Source organism: Lontra canadensis, unplaced genomic scaffold (genome assembly GCF_010015895.1).
Source record: "Lontra canadensis isolate GAN:19392208 unplaced genomic scaffold, GSC_riverotter_1.0 scaffold16, whole genome shotgun sequence".
NCBI lineage: Eukaryota > Metazoa > Chordata > Mammalia > Carnivora > Mustelidae > Lontra > Lontra canadensis.
Genome location: NW_022631010.1, coordinates 10,645,940 through 10,661,012, shown reverse-complemented (window position 1 = coordinate 10,661,012; position 15,073 = coordinate 10,645,940). Strand labels below are relative to the sequence as shown.

The window sequence follows — 15,073 nt, the reverse complement described above, 5'->3', positions numbered from 1 at the left end:
TCTATCTCATGTATCCCTATACAAGGGAAAAAGAAGGCATGGAGGTGTAGCTATTACTTTTCTGTAATAACCGTGAGTGCAAAAACACACAACGTAATGCATTACCAATTACTTGGACAATAAAATGGATGGCGTCTGTTAAATTGGATGTGTTGACAAACCCTTGGAGAGAGATTTCTGTTAAAGCCATTAGTCCTCAAGCCTCTGCCTTTCTAATCATTTGAATCAAAGCCACTTCTGCCCATCTGCTGTTGAGAGATAGACAATTATACTTGTTAGTTCGTGGTTTGAGCTGTTAGAATGAGTTATTCTATTTGGATGTCAAGTCATTGCAATTATATTTTTGCTATAAAGTTGTTTTTGTCTTTTAGTGGTTGAGTCCAACAAAATCAGGTGTAAGCCTTGCTAATTAGTAAGCACCAAGCACATTTTATGATGAGTTTCTTAGAAATGCAGCTGGCCTATTCACATTTCAGTCATTTGGTATACCTGCAGAGAACTCACAGCATGATTTGAATGAAAAGAATTAAACAATTAGCTTTGTGATGGATTCATAGATCTAAAGGCTAACTGAATACAGTCTTTCCATCTAAAATGTAGATTTACGACTATTTTTCCATTGTTAATGGATTGAGTGCTTTTTTTGATAATGTAGAGAGGAATTTATTATAATGAAATATTTTAAAAACAAATTTATCATTGACTCATGCTATTTATGCAAATGTAAACTATATATTTTTGAAACTTTTATTAAAGAAGGAGGAAAAAAGTCTTTGGTCCAGTATTTTTTAGGAATAGTGAAGAAACAAAGTCCAGAAAAGAAAAGAATTGAAAGATAAGAGAAAGAAAAATGTACCAGGGAACTATATTTTGATATCCAAAAACACAATAGAAATGATTTAAGTTTAATACTTAAAGAGTGGGGATAGCTGCTAGCTTTTGTACTACCATTATTAGCTATGTTACTTTGGGCATGTTACTTAACCCCAGAGCTAGTGATGTACATTTGAAGATCATCCTTGTAGATGGTATTCGAAAGGAGGGGAGGAAGGAATTGAGGATTGTTTTGAGGATTGAAAACCAGGGCACTCCAACATTTTGAAGGAGAGATGTAGTTCCAGCAGAAGAAGAGGAGACGCTGGTGAGGTAGGAAGGAGGTGGAGGGGTCTGGGTCCTGGAAGCCAAATGAAGAGAGGGTGTCTTACATGTATTAACTCACTGGCAAGTCTTTGGGGCAGCTTGTCCCTATTCTTGAAAGCTCTTTGGGTATTTACTTCACTTTTACAAAATCTAGCATCCTGAATGAGCAGTGGGGAATAACTGAAATGATACTACTTTTCCTCAAATCGAACACTTTCCTGGGTATTTCTTTATACAGATTTCTATTTAGTTACGGATCTCCATTAGTATATTCTTTCATTAGGACTGCCTTGCCGTGAGTGCTAGTAAGGCATAATTTCATGTCTTTTCCTGGCAAGTAAACTTTAAAAAGAAGTGAAAGCAAGAGTTTTTGAAGTGTTTCTATGTAGTCTTTATACTTGTAACTCTTCCATTGGCATATCTCACAAGAGATTTTTTTTTAGGTATTTTGAACAAAAAATAAATTTTCAGAATGATAAAGATTAGGGATTACACTTTGTATTTTACAGCTGAGATGTAGATGTCAAGGAAAGAGAAGTCCTTAGGTTAGATTACATGGTGTTGCCTGCTTATTGCATCGACCAGGTGATATATCAGTTGTGTGTTTTTTGAGAAATTAAATGTAATGAGCATGTATTTGAAGCTTCTGTTCCATGCAGATGAGCTTAGCTGTCAAGGACAGGAAAACAGCAGCTGCTCATAGAGCACACATGGGTGATGGCTAGTTCACTGGACCAGAGGTAAACCAGATTCCTACAATAGCCAGGAATAAGCATTGTGTTTAAACCACTGATTAGTTGCAAAATCCAACTTAGTTTACTGTGGTTCAGTTAGTGTTCATATTTTAATTTTATAATTGTAAAAATTAGCCTTTTGTATAATACTGACAACTTTATTTCAGTCTCAAAAGGTAAGGCTAGTTCTACTTTTTTCATTGCTTTCCTTCTGCTACTCTTTTGGTGATAATAACTAATAATTAATTAAGCATTTACTTCAGCCTGTAGTTGTGTTAGGGACTTACATACATTTTAGTTTCATAACAACACTAGGAAGAACTGTTTATATTACTCAGAAAACTGAGGCTCAGAGGGGTTAAGTAACACGCCCAAAGTAACACAGCTAATAACGGTAGAACAAAAGCTAGCAGCTATCCCCATTTTTAAAGTATTGAATTTAAATCATTTCCTTGTGTTTTTGCATATCAAAATATAGTTCCCTAGTACATTTTTCTTTCTCTTATCTTTTAATTCTTTTCTTTCTTTTGCTTTACATGTTTAAGATAAGCTTGATTAAATTTAATTTAAATTTAAATTTAATTAAATTTTGCCCTGCACTTTGGATTAATGCCCTTTTTATGTTGCAGTCCTCATTTTAAAGTAGAAGTTTCCCTTAAAGTAAAAAAGATATGCAGAAATGTTGGGAGACCTTGTGGTCAAACTTCATCTCTTTAGTTAAAGTTTATGTATGTACTTGTTTCTTCTACACTTGGTGAGGTTTCTTGCAGTGAATCATTATGCCAACCTTGACATGAGCTGCTGCCCTCTGTTGTAATCCTTTGCGGAGATCCATGCTTACCTTTTTTTAGACCTTGACCTTAAAGCCCACAACCTCAGATGGTGCTTCTTTGTTCCAAGTTGGTAATGTTTTAACTTTTCAGGTAATGAGAGGCTCCCTTGATAGCAGCATCAGTATTAAAGGTTAGAACACATTTTTGGAGCAGTGACATGAAACCCAAAGCTTTCTAACCTTTGTTAGCCTCTCAGAAATGACATTTATTTGAGGTGAATTTCCTAGGGTGTCAGATCTTCAGAGGACTTAGTAGTGTGTCATAGTCTAAGGTCTACTTTGGATATTCTTGGTTTTGTTGTTGATTATCCTGAAGACATCCTTAGTGACAGTGTATTATTCCAGTATCATTCAAATTGAACTCATATCTGCATTAGATGCTGCGATCTTATTATTAGTATTCTGCATGGGTTTTCATTAGAAGAAATAAACATAAATAAGTTTTGAGAATTATAATTTATTAATAATCTTTATTTTAAATGAACCTTAATTGATGGTCTTATAAATTAGTACAATAGTCATGGAAAAACACGGGAATTCATATCAAGAGCCATAAAGTTCTCATACCCTTTATTCTAATAGTTTTGGCAATGAGCATCCTTTTAGTCTGAACCAGAAAAGTAGAATCTCAGAGACTATATATATATATATATATATATATATATATATATCACTGTGTTTTCTTTCTTATTTCCTCTGTATTTATCTTTTCATGGGCACATTTATTTGTAAAAGTATGTTCTCCAGAATAATGTATGATTTCCAAAGCACTTGATACTAAATTACTTTATTGCATCCTACTTTATTCCAACTTTGAGCCAGAGCCTTAAAGAACATATTCACTAGGGTGTATTTAGTACTTATTCTATGTCAAATACTGTGTCCTATGTGCTTTATAAATATAAAATCATTTAATACTAAAAAATAGTGAGATAGAAATTATGAAGCCCATTAATGAGAAAACTGATAGTTTAAATTTACTGACCAAGAACATATGAAGGATTTTTAATTTTTTAAAGACTTTATTTATTTATTTATTTATAGAGCTCGAGCAGGGAGAGGGGCAGAAGGAGAGGGAGAAACTCCAGCAGACTCCACACTGAGTGCATAGCCTGATGTGGGGCTCAGTCTCACAACTCTGAGATCACAACCTGAACCAAAACCAAGAGTCAGATGCTTAACTGACTTCACCACCCAGGCACCCCTGTGCATTCCATTTTAGAAGTCCATTGTAAATAAAGCATAATTCCCTAACACTGTGAGTGTCCTTATTTAAGATTTAGGGCGGTCATAAAAATCCATAGCTAGGGAAAAAGTGGGATATGAAACTGTTTGTAATTAGCAAAACATATAATAATTTTCAAGCCTTTAAGATTACCAGTACTCCTCTTGGCAATTTAGATTTGGAACTATACCAAAAGATGCCTTTGTTCCTTGGTAGAGCGGAATTCCAAGCCTGTTAGAGGTGAGAATTACCTGTAGACAGAGATTCTTATTCCAATCCTCAGCTGACTTCTCGGGTCACTTTTGTTTCTGTTCCTGCCAGTACAACCTTTAAAAAGATGTACAATCATAAATGTGTGAAGTTTATGTTTCTTTTTGTAGCATTGACTATTACTGCCTTCAGAATACTGTGTTTGCTTTTAGGTGCCATACAGGTGTTTTAAAGTTAATTGCTTGGATATGAGAAAAAGTAGAGAATGCGTCTTTGGGAAGACTCGTCATCATCAATCAATAAATTATTTTGCTGAGTATAGATTTACTTTATAAAATGAGTATAAGCAAACATCCCTTGTTATTAAATTAAATAGACCTTCAGTATTGCAAACAGCAAGTCATCACAGAGATGTAAAATTTGAGCCACTTTATTTAACTAGGGATTGATTTTGTCTAGGTTGTTCTTAAGTGGGAAAGGCAGAAATGATGAGAAATGTGAAAATGTTATCTCTGCATGTTTTCATGTGGGCCAGGAGGATCCTTTAGCTTTCCTTCTTTTTGCCGAACTAGACTGACTCACTCTTGGTGCCCACATAAATATTATTTAGTTAATAGTAAAGAGCAGAGATCTATTCTTTATTCCTGGTGTCATGCAGGTTTTTGTTGCATGCCCCTTTCCCTCATACCATCCATCTCTGTTTCTGGTCATGATCATTTGATTAAATTCCCCCCCTCTGCCACTAGATTATAACTTCTGTAAAAATAAAGATTGCACGTTTTCATTTTTGCTTTGTATGTCTTGAGCCATTGTCACAGTCCCTGGAACAAAGAAGTTGCTTAGTAAATATTTGATGAATGACTAAGTGTTTTATTTATCCTTATCTTCACATGTACCTAGCATAGCCCTTGATATGTGGTTATTGTTCAGTAAAGGTTTGCTGAGACAAATTGAAAAAAATCTGTTTAATATACATAGACTTCCTTGACAGAAATTACAAATTTTATAAGTGTGAAAAGATTATACATGATCGTATTATTTCATATTCTTCATTCTTTTTAAACCTATAACTGATCTAATCTCACTTGAGAATGATTCAGGCAGGCTTTCATATACCCATTTTACAGAAAGCTTAAGTAATGTATTTATGGTCACAAAGCTAGTAACTGGAGAATTTAGTATTTAATCCAGATTGCATGACTCTACAACCTGTCCTTTCAGCCGCCATACTATTCTAAGCAATGCACAAGCCAGAAAACTTTAGTGCAATACATAAAAAATAAGCAAATTATATGTCAGTAACCAGAAAGTGGTAAGTAAATAAAAATGGATAAAAATACAATTTCTTTAAGTAAAAAGAAAAGAGGTAAATATGATTAAATAAATGGAACAATTTTAATAATGTGGCCATGAAAATAAGCTCAAGGCTGCTTGTTCTTACAATGTAAATCAGGTACTTGGGGTAGTCTGAATTTGGCTTGTAACTTTTTTAATTTATGCCTCTTGTAGGTTTGAGTGGCCGCTTCTTTGTCACTACTCTCCCAGCATTTTTTCAGTAAGTTTAAATAATTTTCTGATTAGAAACTTAAGAACATTAGAAGAAATTCAAAAACAGTATCAGGAATTCTAAGTTGTTTTCCATAACCATTGCTTATTCAGTTGAACATTTGAAGAGAGTGTGCAGTGTGCACTGGTGTGCAGTGAATGATAGCTGGTAGAGGAGAGGTGTGCCCAGAGTACAGCAGGGAAAATATACCTAATGTCAGACAGTGAGTAGGAGGGGGTGGGGGGTATCAAAAAAGATTTCTCTGGTAATACGAAAGGTAGGAATTGGGTTAAGCAGACAGAGTGGAGAAGCCCTTTCCAGATATAGGAGTTATCATGGAGAAAGCTGGGAGAAAATGAGATACCTTCTGAGGACTGTAACTGGTTTTGGCCCGTAGGATGCAGTTGGATCATCTTGGGTGATAAGGCTAGTGAGGCTCAGGTAGTGATGGGGGAAGAGAAAAGGGAAGATACTTAGGAGGTGGGATCCCTGGGACATGGTGACTACTTAGCGATAAGGAAGGAAGAGCCTATGATGAACACCAATGGGCCATGTAGAACTCATAAAAGCTATTGAGGAGCCATTAGAATAAGATGAAGTTTGGAAGATAGAGGCCAGGATGGAGAAGACAGTGTGAAGTGGCTGTTAATTCCAAATGGAGAAGTTTAAGTAATAGTTTGATTTCAGGATCTCAAGTACAGAAGAAAGATCTCGACTGGAGAGATGTATTGGGGATTCCTCAGCATTGAGGTAGACAAACACTGCAATGCATCTAGGGAGAACATGCACAATAGGACTAGAAATAGGTCAAGGATAGAACCTGGGGTTGACCAACATTAGGACATCTGCAAAGGAAGACAGGGTAGTGAGTAACTGAGCAGGGGTGCTAGGAGTAATAAGAAGCCAAGGGAGCTCATGTCATAAAAGCCAATGGAAAGGAGAAACGAAGAGATGTTTAGTAGTGGACAGTGCTGATGACAGACAAAGAAAAGTGCTTTATGGATATGGCATTGAAGAGCCATTGGAGACCCCCAGTACTAGCAGTTTCTATGGAGTTGTGGAAGCAGAACCGCCGATCACAAGAATACTGAATGAATAATACATGGGGAGAAAATGGCCAGTGCAGACCTTCCCTCAGGAAGCTGGACTGTGGTGAGAAAGTCAGAGAAAAACTGGGGGACCTGTGAGAATACAAGGTGTTTTGTTAATTGAGGTGGGGCAGTGGGGAGCTTGAATAACATAAATTTGGAAAGCTGGATACAAGTTTTTAAAGCTTGATAACAATTGCTCTTTTGCCATTGTAAGAGAAAAATTGAAATAATTGATAGCAAAAATAATAAAAAGTAACTTGGTAGATTAGACACTGCCAAGAACTTTGCTTATGGTCCTAAATTGTGCAGTGATAAAAATAAAATGCGTAATGCCTGCTGTTTTGAAATTTCTAATCTGTAATAGATTAATATTTATGCCTAAATATAATTTTTTTCTTCGAGTCAAGTGAAAATTCAAAGTGAAGTTCACATGTAAAACTAGTATTTGTTTTAATTTTTATTATCTGTAACACTTGTTATTTTAATGGATTTATTCTCTGTTTGTTTTTCTAATTTATAGTGCAAAGGATGGGATATTCCGCCGTTACCGTGGCCCAGGAGTCTATGAAGACCTGCAAAATTATATCTTAGAGAAGAAATGGCAATCAGTGGAGCCTCTGACTGGCTGGAAATCCCCAGCTTCTCTGACGTAACTTATCTTTCTTATGACAAAGTATTATTTATAAAATGGGAGATATTAACTTAAACAGCCCATAGGCCTTGCAAGTCTATATTTTTCTTCATATTCAGTTCTGATTACCCAGACTATACATGACCATGTTTGGCTAATGTTGTGTTTCTGGTTTTATGACCCACATGTTTCAGCTAGTTGTTAGCACACTGGGAATTAAGTATCCAAATTCAGGTAGGTTACAAAAGCCTTTCCTCCAACTTTTGTACTAAGCCATATTAACTATTTTCTCTTTATAAAATATGATATTGAATAACATTTGCCATTCTTTCTTCTGTTTAAATTATTGATAAGATAGAAGAGTTAACTCTTTCTTGAATTATAGTTTATGAAGGAATTGCTATTGTATTTATGTGGGAAATAAAACCTATGGTGTCTTTAGCTGCCTGGTGGAACACAGATGGAGGTAACTTCTGTCCGTGATGTCAAACTGTGTAATTATTGGTGAAGTAGATAAGGCCAAACCATGCAAACTTTTTTAACAGTTGGTTTTAATTTAGAATGAATTGTCATAATTGTAGTTGTTTATATTAGTATATGTAAGAATAGGGAATATCCCTGTTGAAATAGAATCAACGTATGCAATATTTAAGGAATAAATCATCCAGTAGCATTTGTGTAATAGCCAGGAAATCTAGAGCTTACTCTAAAAGCAGCTCACTAGGGTGCCTGGGTAGCTCAGTTGGTTAAGCATCTGCCTTGGCTTAGGTCATGATCCTGGGGTCCTGGGATCAAAATCCGTATCAGGCTCCCTGCTGGGTGGGGAGTCTGCTTCTCCCTCTGCCCCTCACCCTACTTGTGCTCTTTTTATCTTTCAGATAAATAAATAAAATCTTTAAAAAAATAAAGCACCTCACCTCCGGTGTTTCATTTTACAAATATTTGAGCACTGGTTTTATACCAAATGCTGCTCTGGGTACTAGATATTCAACAATAAGCAAGACAGAGTTGGTCCCCCTGCTCTCTTTAGGTAACTTAAATTAATACAGATTAAGGAAAAAAAAAACTAGGGATATAAAGAATCTTAATCTGGGTAACTACTGTTAAAAACAGACAAATCTTTAGTAAGGCAGGAGGCATGGGCCTCTATCGGATGAGAGTTGGAACAGCAGAGAGAACTGAAGGAGAGAATGACCTAGCTGGGTAAAGAGGGTGGGGAGGAGTATTTCCAACAATGGGGATAGCACACGCTATATAGGCCCCCATTGGGAAAGAGCTCATGGTACTGAAGAGCAGAAAGATGGGTAACATTGAGCACAGAGAAGGGGAAGGGGAGTGGAATACACTAAGAATGAGAGGCAGGCAGGAGCAGGATCATACAGGTCTGCAGCCTTGATTTGGAACTTGGATATATCAGTGCATACAATTAGAAGATGGCTCTTAGGAGAGGTTGGAGAAGGCACCAATGGATGAGGTGAGACAATCAGAAGGCTGTTGCACTGTACCTGTTAAAGGTACAGTGAGGAAGAAGAAACAGTAAGCACAGACTACTCTTTGGAGAAGTTTGTGAAGCTGGAGAGCCATGTGAGGTCCAAGAATGCACTTTTTAAAAGAAAGAGAGGGTAGAACATGTTTTTGTGCAGAAGAAAATGATCCCGCAGAAAGGGAGAAATTGCTAACGCAGGAAGAGGGATGGCAGAAAGAGCCAAGTCATTAACAAGACCAAAGGGATGGGATCCATGGCACAAGTGGAGGAATTAGGCTGTGGTTAGGGCAGATCTCCTTTCTCTGTCGTAACAGGAGGAGGCAGATCAGGTGTACACCAGGCTCAGATTTGGTAGTGGGAAGATAAGAGAGATCACATGGTGGCTTCTGCTTTTGCAGTGTTGTACAAGGAGTATTTGTTAGCTGAGCAGGCATGGGAAAGGGGGAGGGTGTGGAAGGTCTGAAGAGAGGGAAAAGACGTGAGCTATCATCTCAGGTAGAACCTAAAACAATACAGTATTGAGTGCTCCCTGAGGTTTGTGACTGGGAAGGGAGAGCAATCAGCTGGTCATGTGGTTTTCCCCAGAGACCTGCAGCTACCCAAGGTTGGGTTTTTTTGTCAGGTATGCACAATGGAGGGAGAAAGGGCCAGGGGGTTGAATATTTATAACAGAGGAATTGAAATGAAGACTATGGCTCTTAGGAGGAGAGGTTGGAGAAGACCCTTTATGTGAATGACAGTGAATCCAGGAGAGAAGAAAACATTGCAAAAAGTGAAGGGGCAGATCCCTGTGACCTGAGGTTTTTTGGTTTTGGGGGTTTTTTGTTTTGTTTTGTTTTATTTTATTTTTTGTTTGTTTCTTTGTTTTTAAAATAGTTTTCACGCCCAGCATGGAGCCCAACACAGAGCTTGAGCTCATAGCTGTGAGATCGAGACCTGAGCTGAGATCAAGAGTCAGGCACTTAACCAACTGAGCCACCCGGGCGCCCCTTGTTTTTTCATAGTATACATCACCAGTGGTTCTCCTTCTCTTCATTTATTCATTTTTCTTTTAGGATGTCTGGAATGGCTGGTCTTTTTAGTATCTCTGGCAAGATATGGGTGAGTAATCTTAAATATATTTTTTGTGACTATCTTCGCAGACAGGTTTTTAAAGAGTAAAAATGTAGCTTCTAAACAATAGGAAAGTAAACATTTACAAATACTTGTATAATGTCACTTTTCTTCTTAAGCCACACAACTGCTCTCATGTGGGGTCTCCAGTAGAATTGTGTCCCTGTGTAGAAGGGCATAAATTGGAACAAAGACCCATAACTACTGTATCAGTCATATTTTCTTAGATCAGTGGTGAGTCCCTTTATTAAAGCTGAAAGGGCTTATGTGGTTTAACTTCATCTTATTTTCCCATTGTTAGAATCTCCCTATAGGTCAAAGATTATCTAAGCCTGAAAGTGATTCTGTGCATCAGGGATCTGCAAACTATAGCTTGGGGGCTGGCTACCTGTTTTTATAAGTAAAGTTTTATTGGAACACAGCCATGTTCATTCATTATCTATGATCTAGAACTGCCTTCATGCTACAGTGGTAGCGTTGACTAGCTCTGACTTAGACCACGTGGCCCACAAGCCTAAGATATTTACTTTCTGGCCCTTTAAGAAGAAGTTTAAATGCCCCTGCTATAAGCAATTTTATCATTTCACTGAGTCATTTCAGTGAGTTAGAACTGTTATTTAGGTTAAAAATGTTGAACAATTATATAATCTTAAGAATGTGTTACATAATCTTTTACTTCCCTTTATGTGTAGGGTGGGGTAAATTCTGCCAAATTTAACAAACTTGCTGTGGAATTAAATATATATCCTTAAAGCATTTCAAAAAGTCTTTAGAAGTGAGTCCTTATATTTGTCTTTTCAAGGCTATGATTCTAAGTCATGATGCCCTGTTTGGAACTTAATATTCAAGGAGTTCATGAAGACTCTTCTGTTTCTCATGCACATTGTTATATGTTTAGGGAAATTTAAGAATGGTCTTTTGGGTCCCAGTTTTTCAGTTATATTTTATTTTCTTCCTTGTAAGATAGAATACTAACTCCAGTATTTTTTAACAGAAGCTAGGTTTGTCACTTGGATTCAGTATTTCTTAGTTAAAGATTGTTAACTGTTTTTTTTTTTTTTGCATTTGTGTATGATATTAAAAAATAACTGGGATTTCCCCTCTCTCCAGATAGTATGAGTTTCATATGATTTCCTTCTACTGTTTTCTTAACACTGATGAGAAGTTTATTCAGGGTTTGAGAATTATGAATTGCCAATTGGGAATTGAGAGTAAGGATTTTGCCTTTTGCAGTATGTTGACACTAAAGGTTGACAGAGTCATTTATTCTGATAGCCATCTGAGAACCTTATAGCCTTATAATGTCTAATTCAACAGGATGACCATTCTAGGTGGATGTCAGGAATCCTAAGAGTAAGTTCTTAGCATGGAACCTATAATAAGTGCATGTCAAGAGATGAATTTGTATAGTGGTTTAAGAAGAGCTTAGATGGAAGTTGGTCATAACTTTCATGCATTGTTAAAGAGGTATATTTTCAAATATAGTATCTGGGGAGAGAAATAATTGCTTTGACCTCATATAACTTGGCATTTTGTGCCTTGATAAACAAGAGTTTGATAAGGAGTTACAGTTTTTCATTTTATCATGCAAATAATTACAATGTGCGGCACTGTCGCGTCAAGGCCAGGAGTGGGTGTTTTATCTTTATACACACAGTGCTCCAGCCATGGGCAGTGTGCAGATTCTGTGTGTATGCATCAGACTGCAAAGAAAAGGCAATTTGGAGAATAGAATATGAACCATCTCTGAATAACCAATGAAGATGTTCTTCCTTTTGTTTTTTTTAAGATTTTATTTATTTGTTTGAGAGTGAGCGAGTGAGAGAGAGAGAACATGAACGGGTTAGTGGGGAGAGACAGTGGGAAGAGAGAAGGAGACTCCCCACTGGACAGGGACAAGACTCAGGCCTTGATCCCAGGACCTTGGGATCATGACCTGAGCAAAGGGCAGATGCTTAGCCAACTGAGCCACCCAGATACCCCAATAAAGATGTTCTTTTTAGTGATTGAAAAGTAGAGTATATATGATGTTTATGTACATATGTATACTTAGAATGTCTTTCCAGATAACTAAATAGGGAACAAAAGAAGATAGTTGTTGTTGTTGTTTTTTTAAGATTTTATTTATTTATTTGACACAGAGAGATCACAAGTAGGCAGAGAGGCAGGCAGAGAGAGAGGGGGAAGCAGGCTCCCTGCTGAGCAGAGAGCCTGATGTGGAACTCGATCCCAGGACCCTGAGATCATGACCTGAGCTGAAGGCAGAGGCTTAACCAACTGAGCCACCCAGGCTCCCCCAAAAGAAGATAGTTTTATAGGATAAATTGTTAAATGTGATACACAAAACAATTAGGTTTTACATTCTATTGAGTAACTTTTATCTAGTATTAATACCATATTTTTTCCTTTTGGTCAGTTTTTGCCTGGAATGTTTTCCCACTTTCAACCTTTTCATTCTTGTTATGTTATAAATGAGTCTTGTAAAATGCATATAGCAAGAAGTATTTCTTTTAAATGATAAATTTAGTCCATTTATATTTATTGGCCTTACTAATGTATTTGCCCTAACTGTAGGTTTTGTGTGTTTGTGTGTGTGTGTGTGTGTGTGTGTGGCAGGGAGTAATATGACTAAAGGAACATAAATGGTAGCTTAGTAGATTATTTTGATCTCTCCATGTGTGTGTATTCATTACCTTAAAACTCTGTGAGAGAAATTTGGTATCACCCTCTGTATCAGCATCTAGCTTCTCCAAGCCTCTTGACAACTTTGTAGTTTCTTCTTTTCTTAGAAACAAGTTTCCAAGCTTCCATGAAATCTCTGGGAAGGGCTCTCACAACCTGTTTCTATAATCTAGACCTTGTCCTCTTACTCACAGGGAACGTGATTTCAAGCCTGGTGAGAACCAATCCTCAGTTGTCTGTCAGGTTTCCACTTCAACTTCGAGGTGCAGTCTTGCCTCGTTGCATCTAAAGAACCACTTACCGAGAAAGTCCTTCTAGCTGACTACCCAGCTCACTCAGCGTATTTAGCCAGCCCTTCTCCCTTGCCCAGGATCCTTCCATCAATGTTGAATGTATCATTGTGGGGAAGATAATCTGTTTGTAACTCATGTCTAAACAATATAAAACTCCAGTGCAACTATATTAACAGTGAACAAAAGAGACATAGCATGTGGTGAGAAAGAGAGAGAGGGAAAGAACATGTCTAGAACCAAATGAGTGTAAGGTCTCCAAGAGAGAAGGTCCAAAGAGCCAAACAAGAAAGAGGGAAAGACACAGAGTAGCTAATGCCAGTGAGGCGAGGTTACTGATGCCCATCCACAATCTCTCTTATCCTACTGTGATGTTGTGGATACATAAACAGACAGAAGTCAGTGTTTCTTCAGCAACAGCCTCCCCTGGTTGGGTGGCTGGTTAGGCATAATACTTCTATAGGGAAAATTGCATGCTATTAAGTGGGGGGAAAGGTAACAAAGCAGTGTTTGTAATGCTATGTTTGTGTGGTGTTTTCATGTGTCTACGGGAAAGTGCCTGGAAGGAGATTAATCAGATGTCAACAATAGCTATCTCTGATACTGAAATTATGGCTATAGCTAAATCTCTTATCTTTGTCTGTATTAATTTTTTTTCTGTAATGAAAAAGATAAAGTAAAAACAAGAGTAATATCTATAAGATGAGCCTACTGAACTAGTCCTTAAAGTCCTTGAGTTTCTGCTGTAGGAGTAAAGCTAGCTTGCTGGGTCTGGCATTCTGGAAATAAGAGCTTGTCCTCAGGATGTCAGAATTGCTTGGTGAGGAGACACCCACACAGCTGAGTTCCCATGAACTCAGGGGTTTTGTTGTATTTTGCATTTGGCTTCCTTAACTCTACACCAACCTCCCATATGTTCTTGCTTGACTAAACCCTTAAGGTGAAGAAGTTCCTAGTACTGTGTTATAAGCCAGATCCTGCAAGCTTCCTGCTGTCACCTGGAATCCAAGTGATCCTTAGTAGGTAATTTGTACCACAATGTGGGGGAAGGGTGGATAATCTCATATGTTCTATCCAGCACTAAAATTCAGATTGTCTTTCCAATCCAGTCGTGATAGTATTCACTGATGTGTTTTAATTTTTATATAAACTTGTAGAAGTCACTGCCACTTTAGCTCTAACACCCATCCTCATATATAGTCTTGACATTTGCCTACCTCATAAGAGTCACTGGTGGCTGGAAGACAGCTTAAGGAGTTTCTCAAAGGTGGATAGACATCTTCTAGATATGGAATCAGCACTGATTTTATATTTATAGTAGCAATATCAAATTTCTTTGAAATTCAGCTTAAAAGAAGTTACTCATCTTAATGAAAAATGTTAATGATCTGAAGGATAGTACAAGGTGAGGCGAATGCCAAGAAAGCGGTGCACAGATTGAACTTGGCGAGCACTGTCCCTGAGTCTGGTGCCGCTGTCAGGGTTCGGAATCTTGGGGCTGACATGTTGTCTGTGGCCCCTGTTTGGAGAGACTTTCCAGCCTTTCTGTCTTCTCATCTTCTTTCACAGTTGGCTACAATGGTGTAGGGAGGTATTCTCTTTCTCTCTTCCAGAGAGACAACTCATTATTCTCCACCCTTTGTGTGTATCTCTGAACTCATGAGTTTTACCTGCTGTAAACTGTTGTCACCAGAACATGTTGAGTGCTTAGCATAGAACCTGGCACCTAGTCAGTACTTGGTAGCTGTTTCCTGTTAGTTGTATGCATTAATCATCATTGTCATCATTATTTTACTTTTTACCTCTCACTAGTCAATAAGGAATGCTTTTTCTTTTTATTTATTTACTTTTTTAAAATCCAGGCTGATAGCAGGATTAATGGCAGGTTGTACAATGTGTATTTTGCTAACTAGGTTTAGCATCTGAATGCATTTCAGTATTATTTTATTTGATTTGGTGAATTTGTGCTGTTCACTGAGCTAATATAATATAGTATGTAACTTCCCTCACCTCAGTGCCACTGTTGTTATTCAAGGACACAGACCATAAGGTAGGATGCAACCTTGCGGGGATAGTCTGTGTGGTGGAGAAGA

The 15,073-nt window shown here is 37.4% G+C and overlaps 1 protein-coding gene across 1 annotated transcript in view; it reads left to right on the top strand.

Moving 5' to 3' along the window:
• TMX4 (thioredoxin related transmembrane protein 4) overlaps positions 1 to 15,073 on the top strand; it is a 42,628-nt gene that overhangs the window by 13,873 nt on the left and 13,682 nt on the right. Inside the window, exons 3-5 of the mRNA XM_032859163.1 lie at positions 5,651 to 5,696; positions 7,299 to 7,427; positions 9,951 to 9,996. Of these exons, the coding sequence (XP_032715054.1) occupies positions 5,651 to 5,696; positions 7,299 to 7,427; positions 9,951 to 9,996 (221 nt within the window). The remainder of the gene's footprint in view (positions 1 to 5,650; positions 5,697 to 7,298; positions 7,428 to 9,950; positions 9,997 to 15,073) is intronic.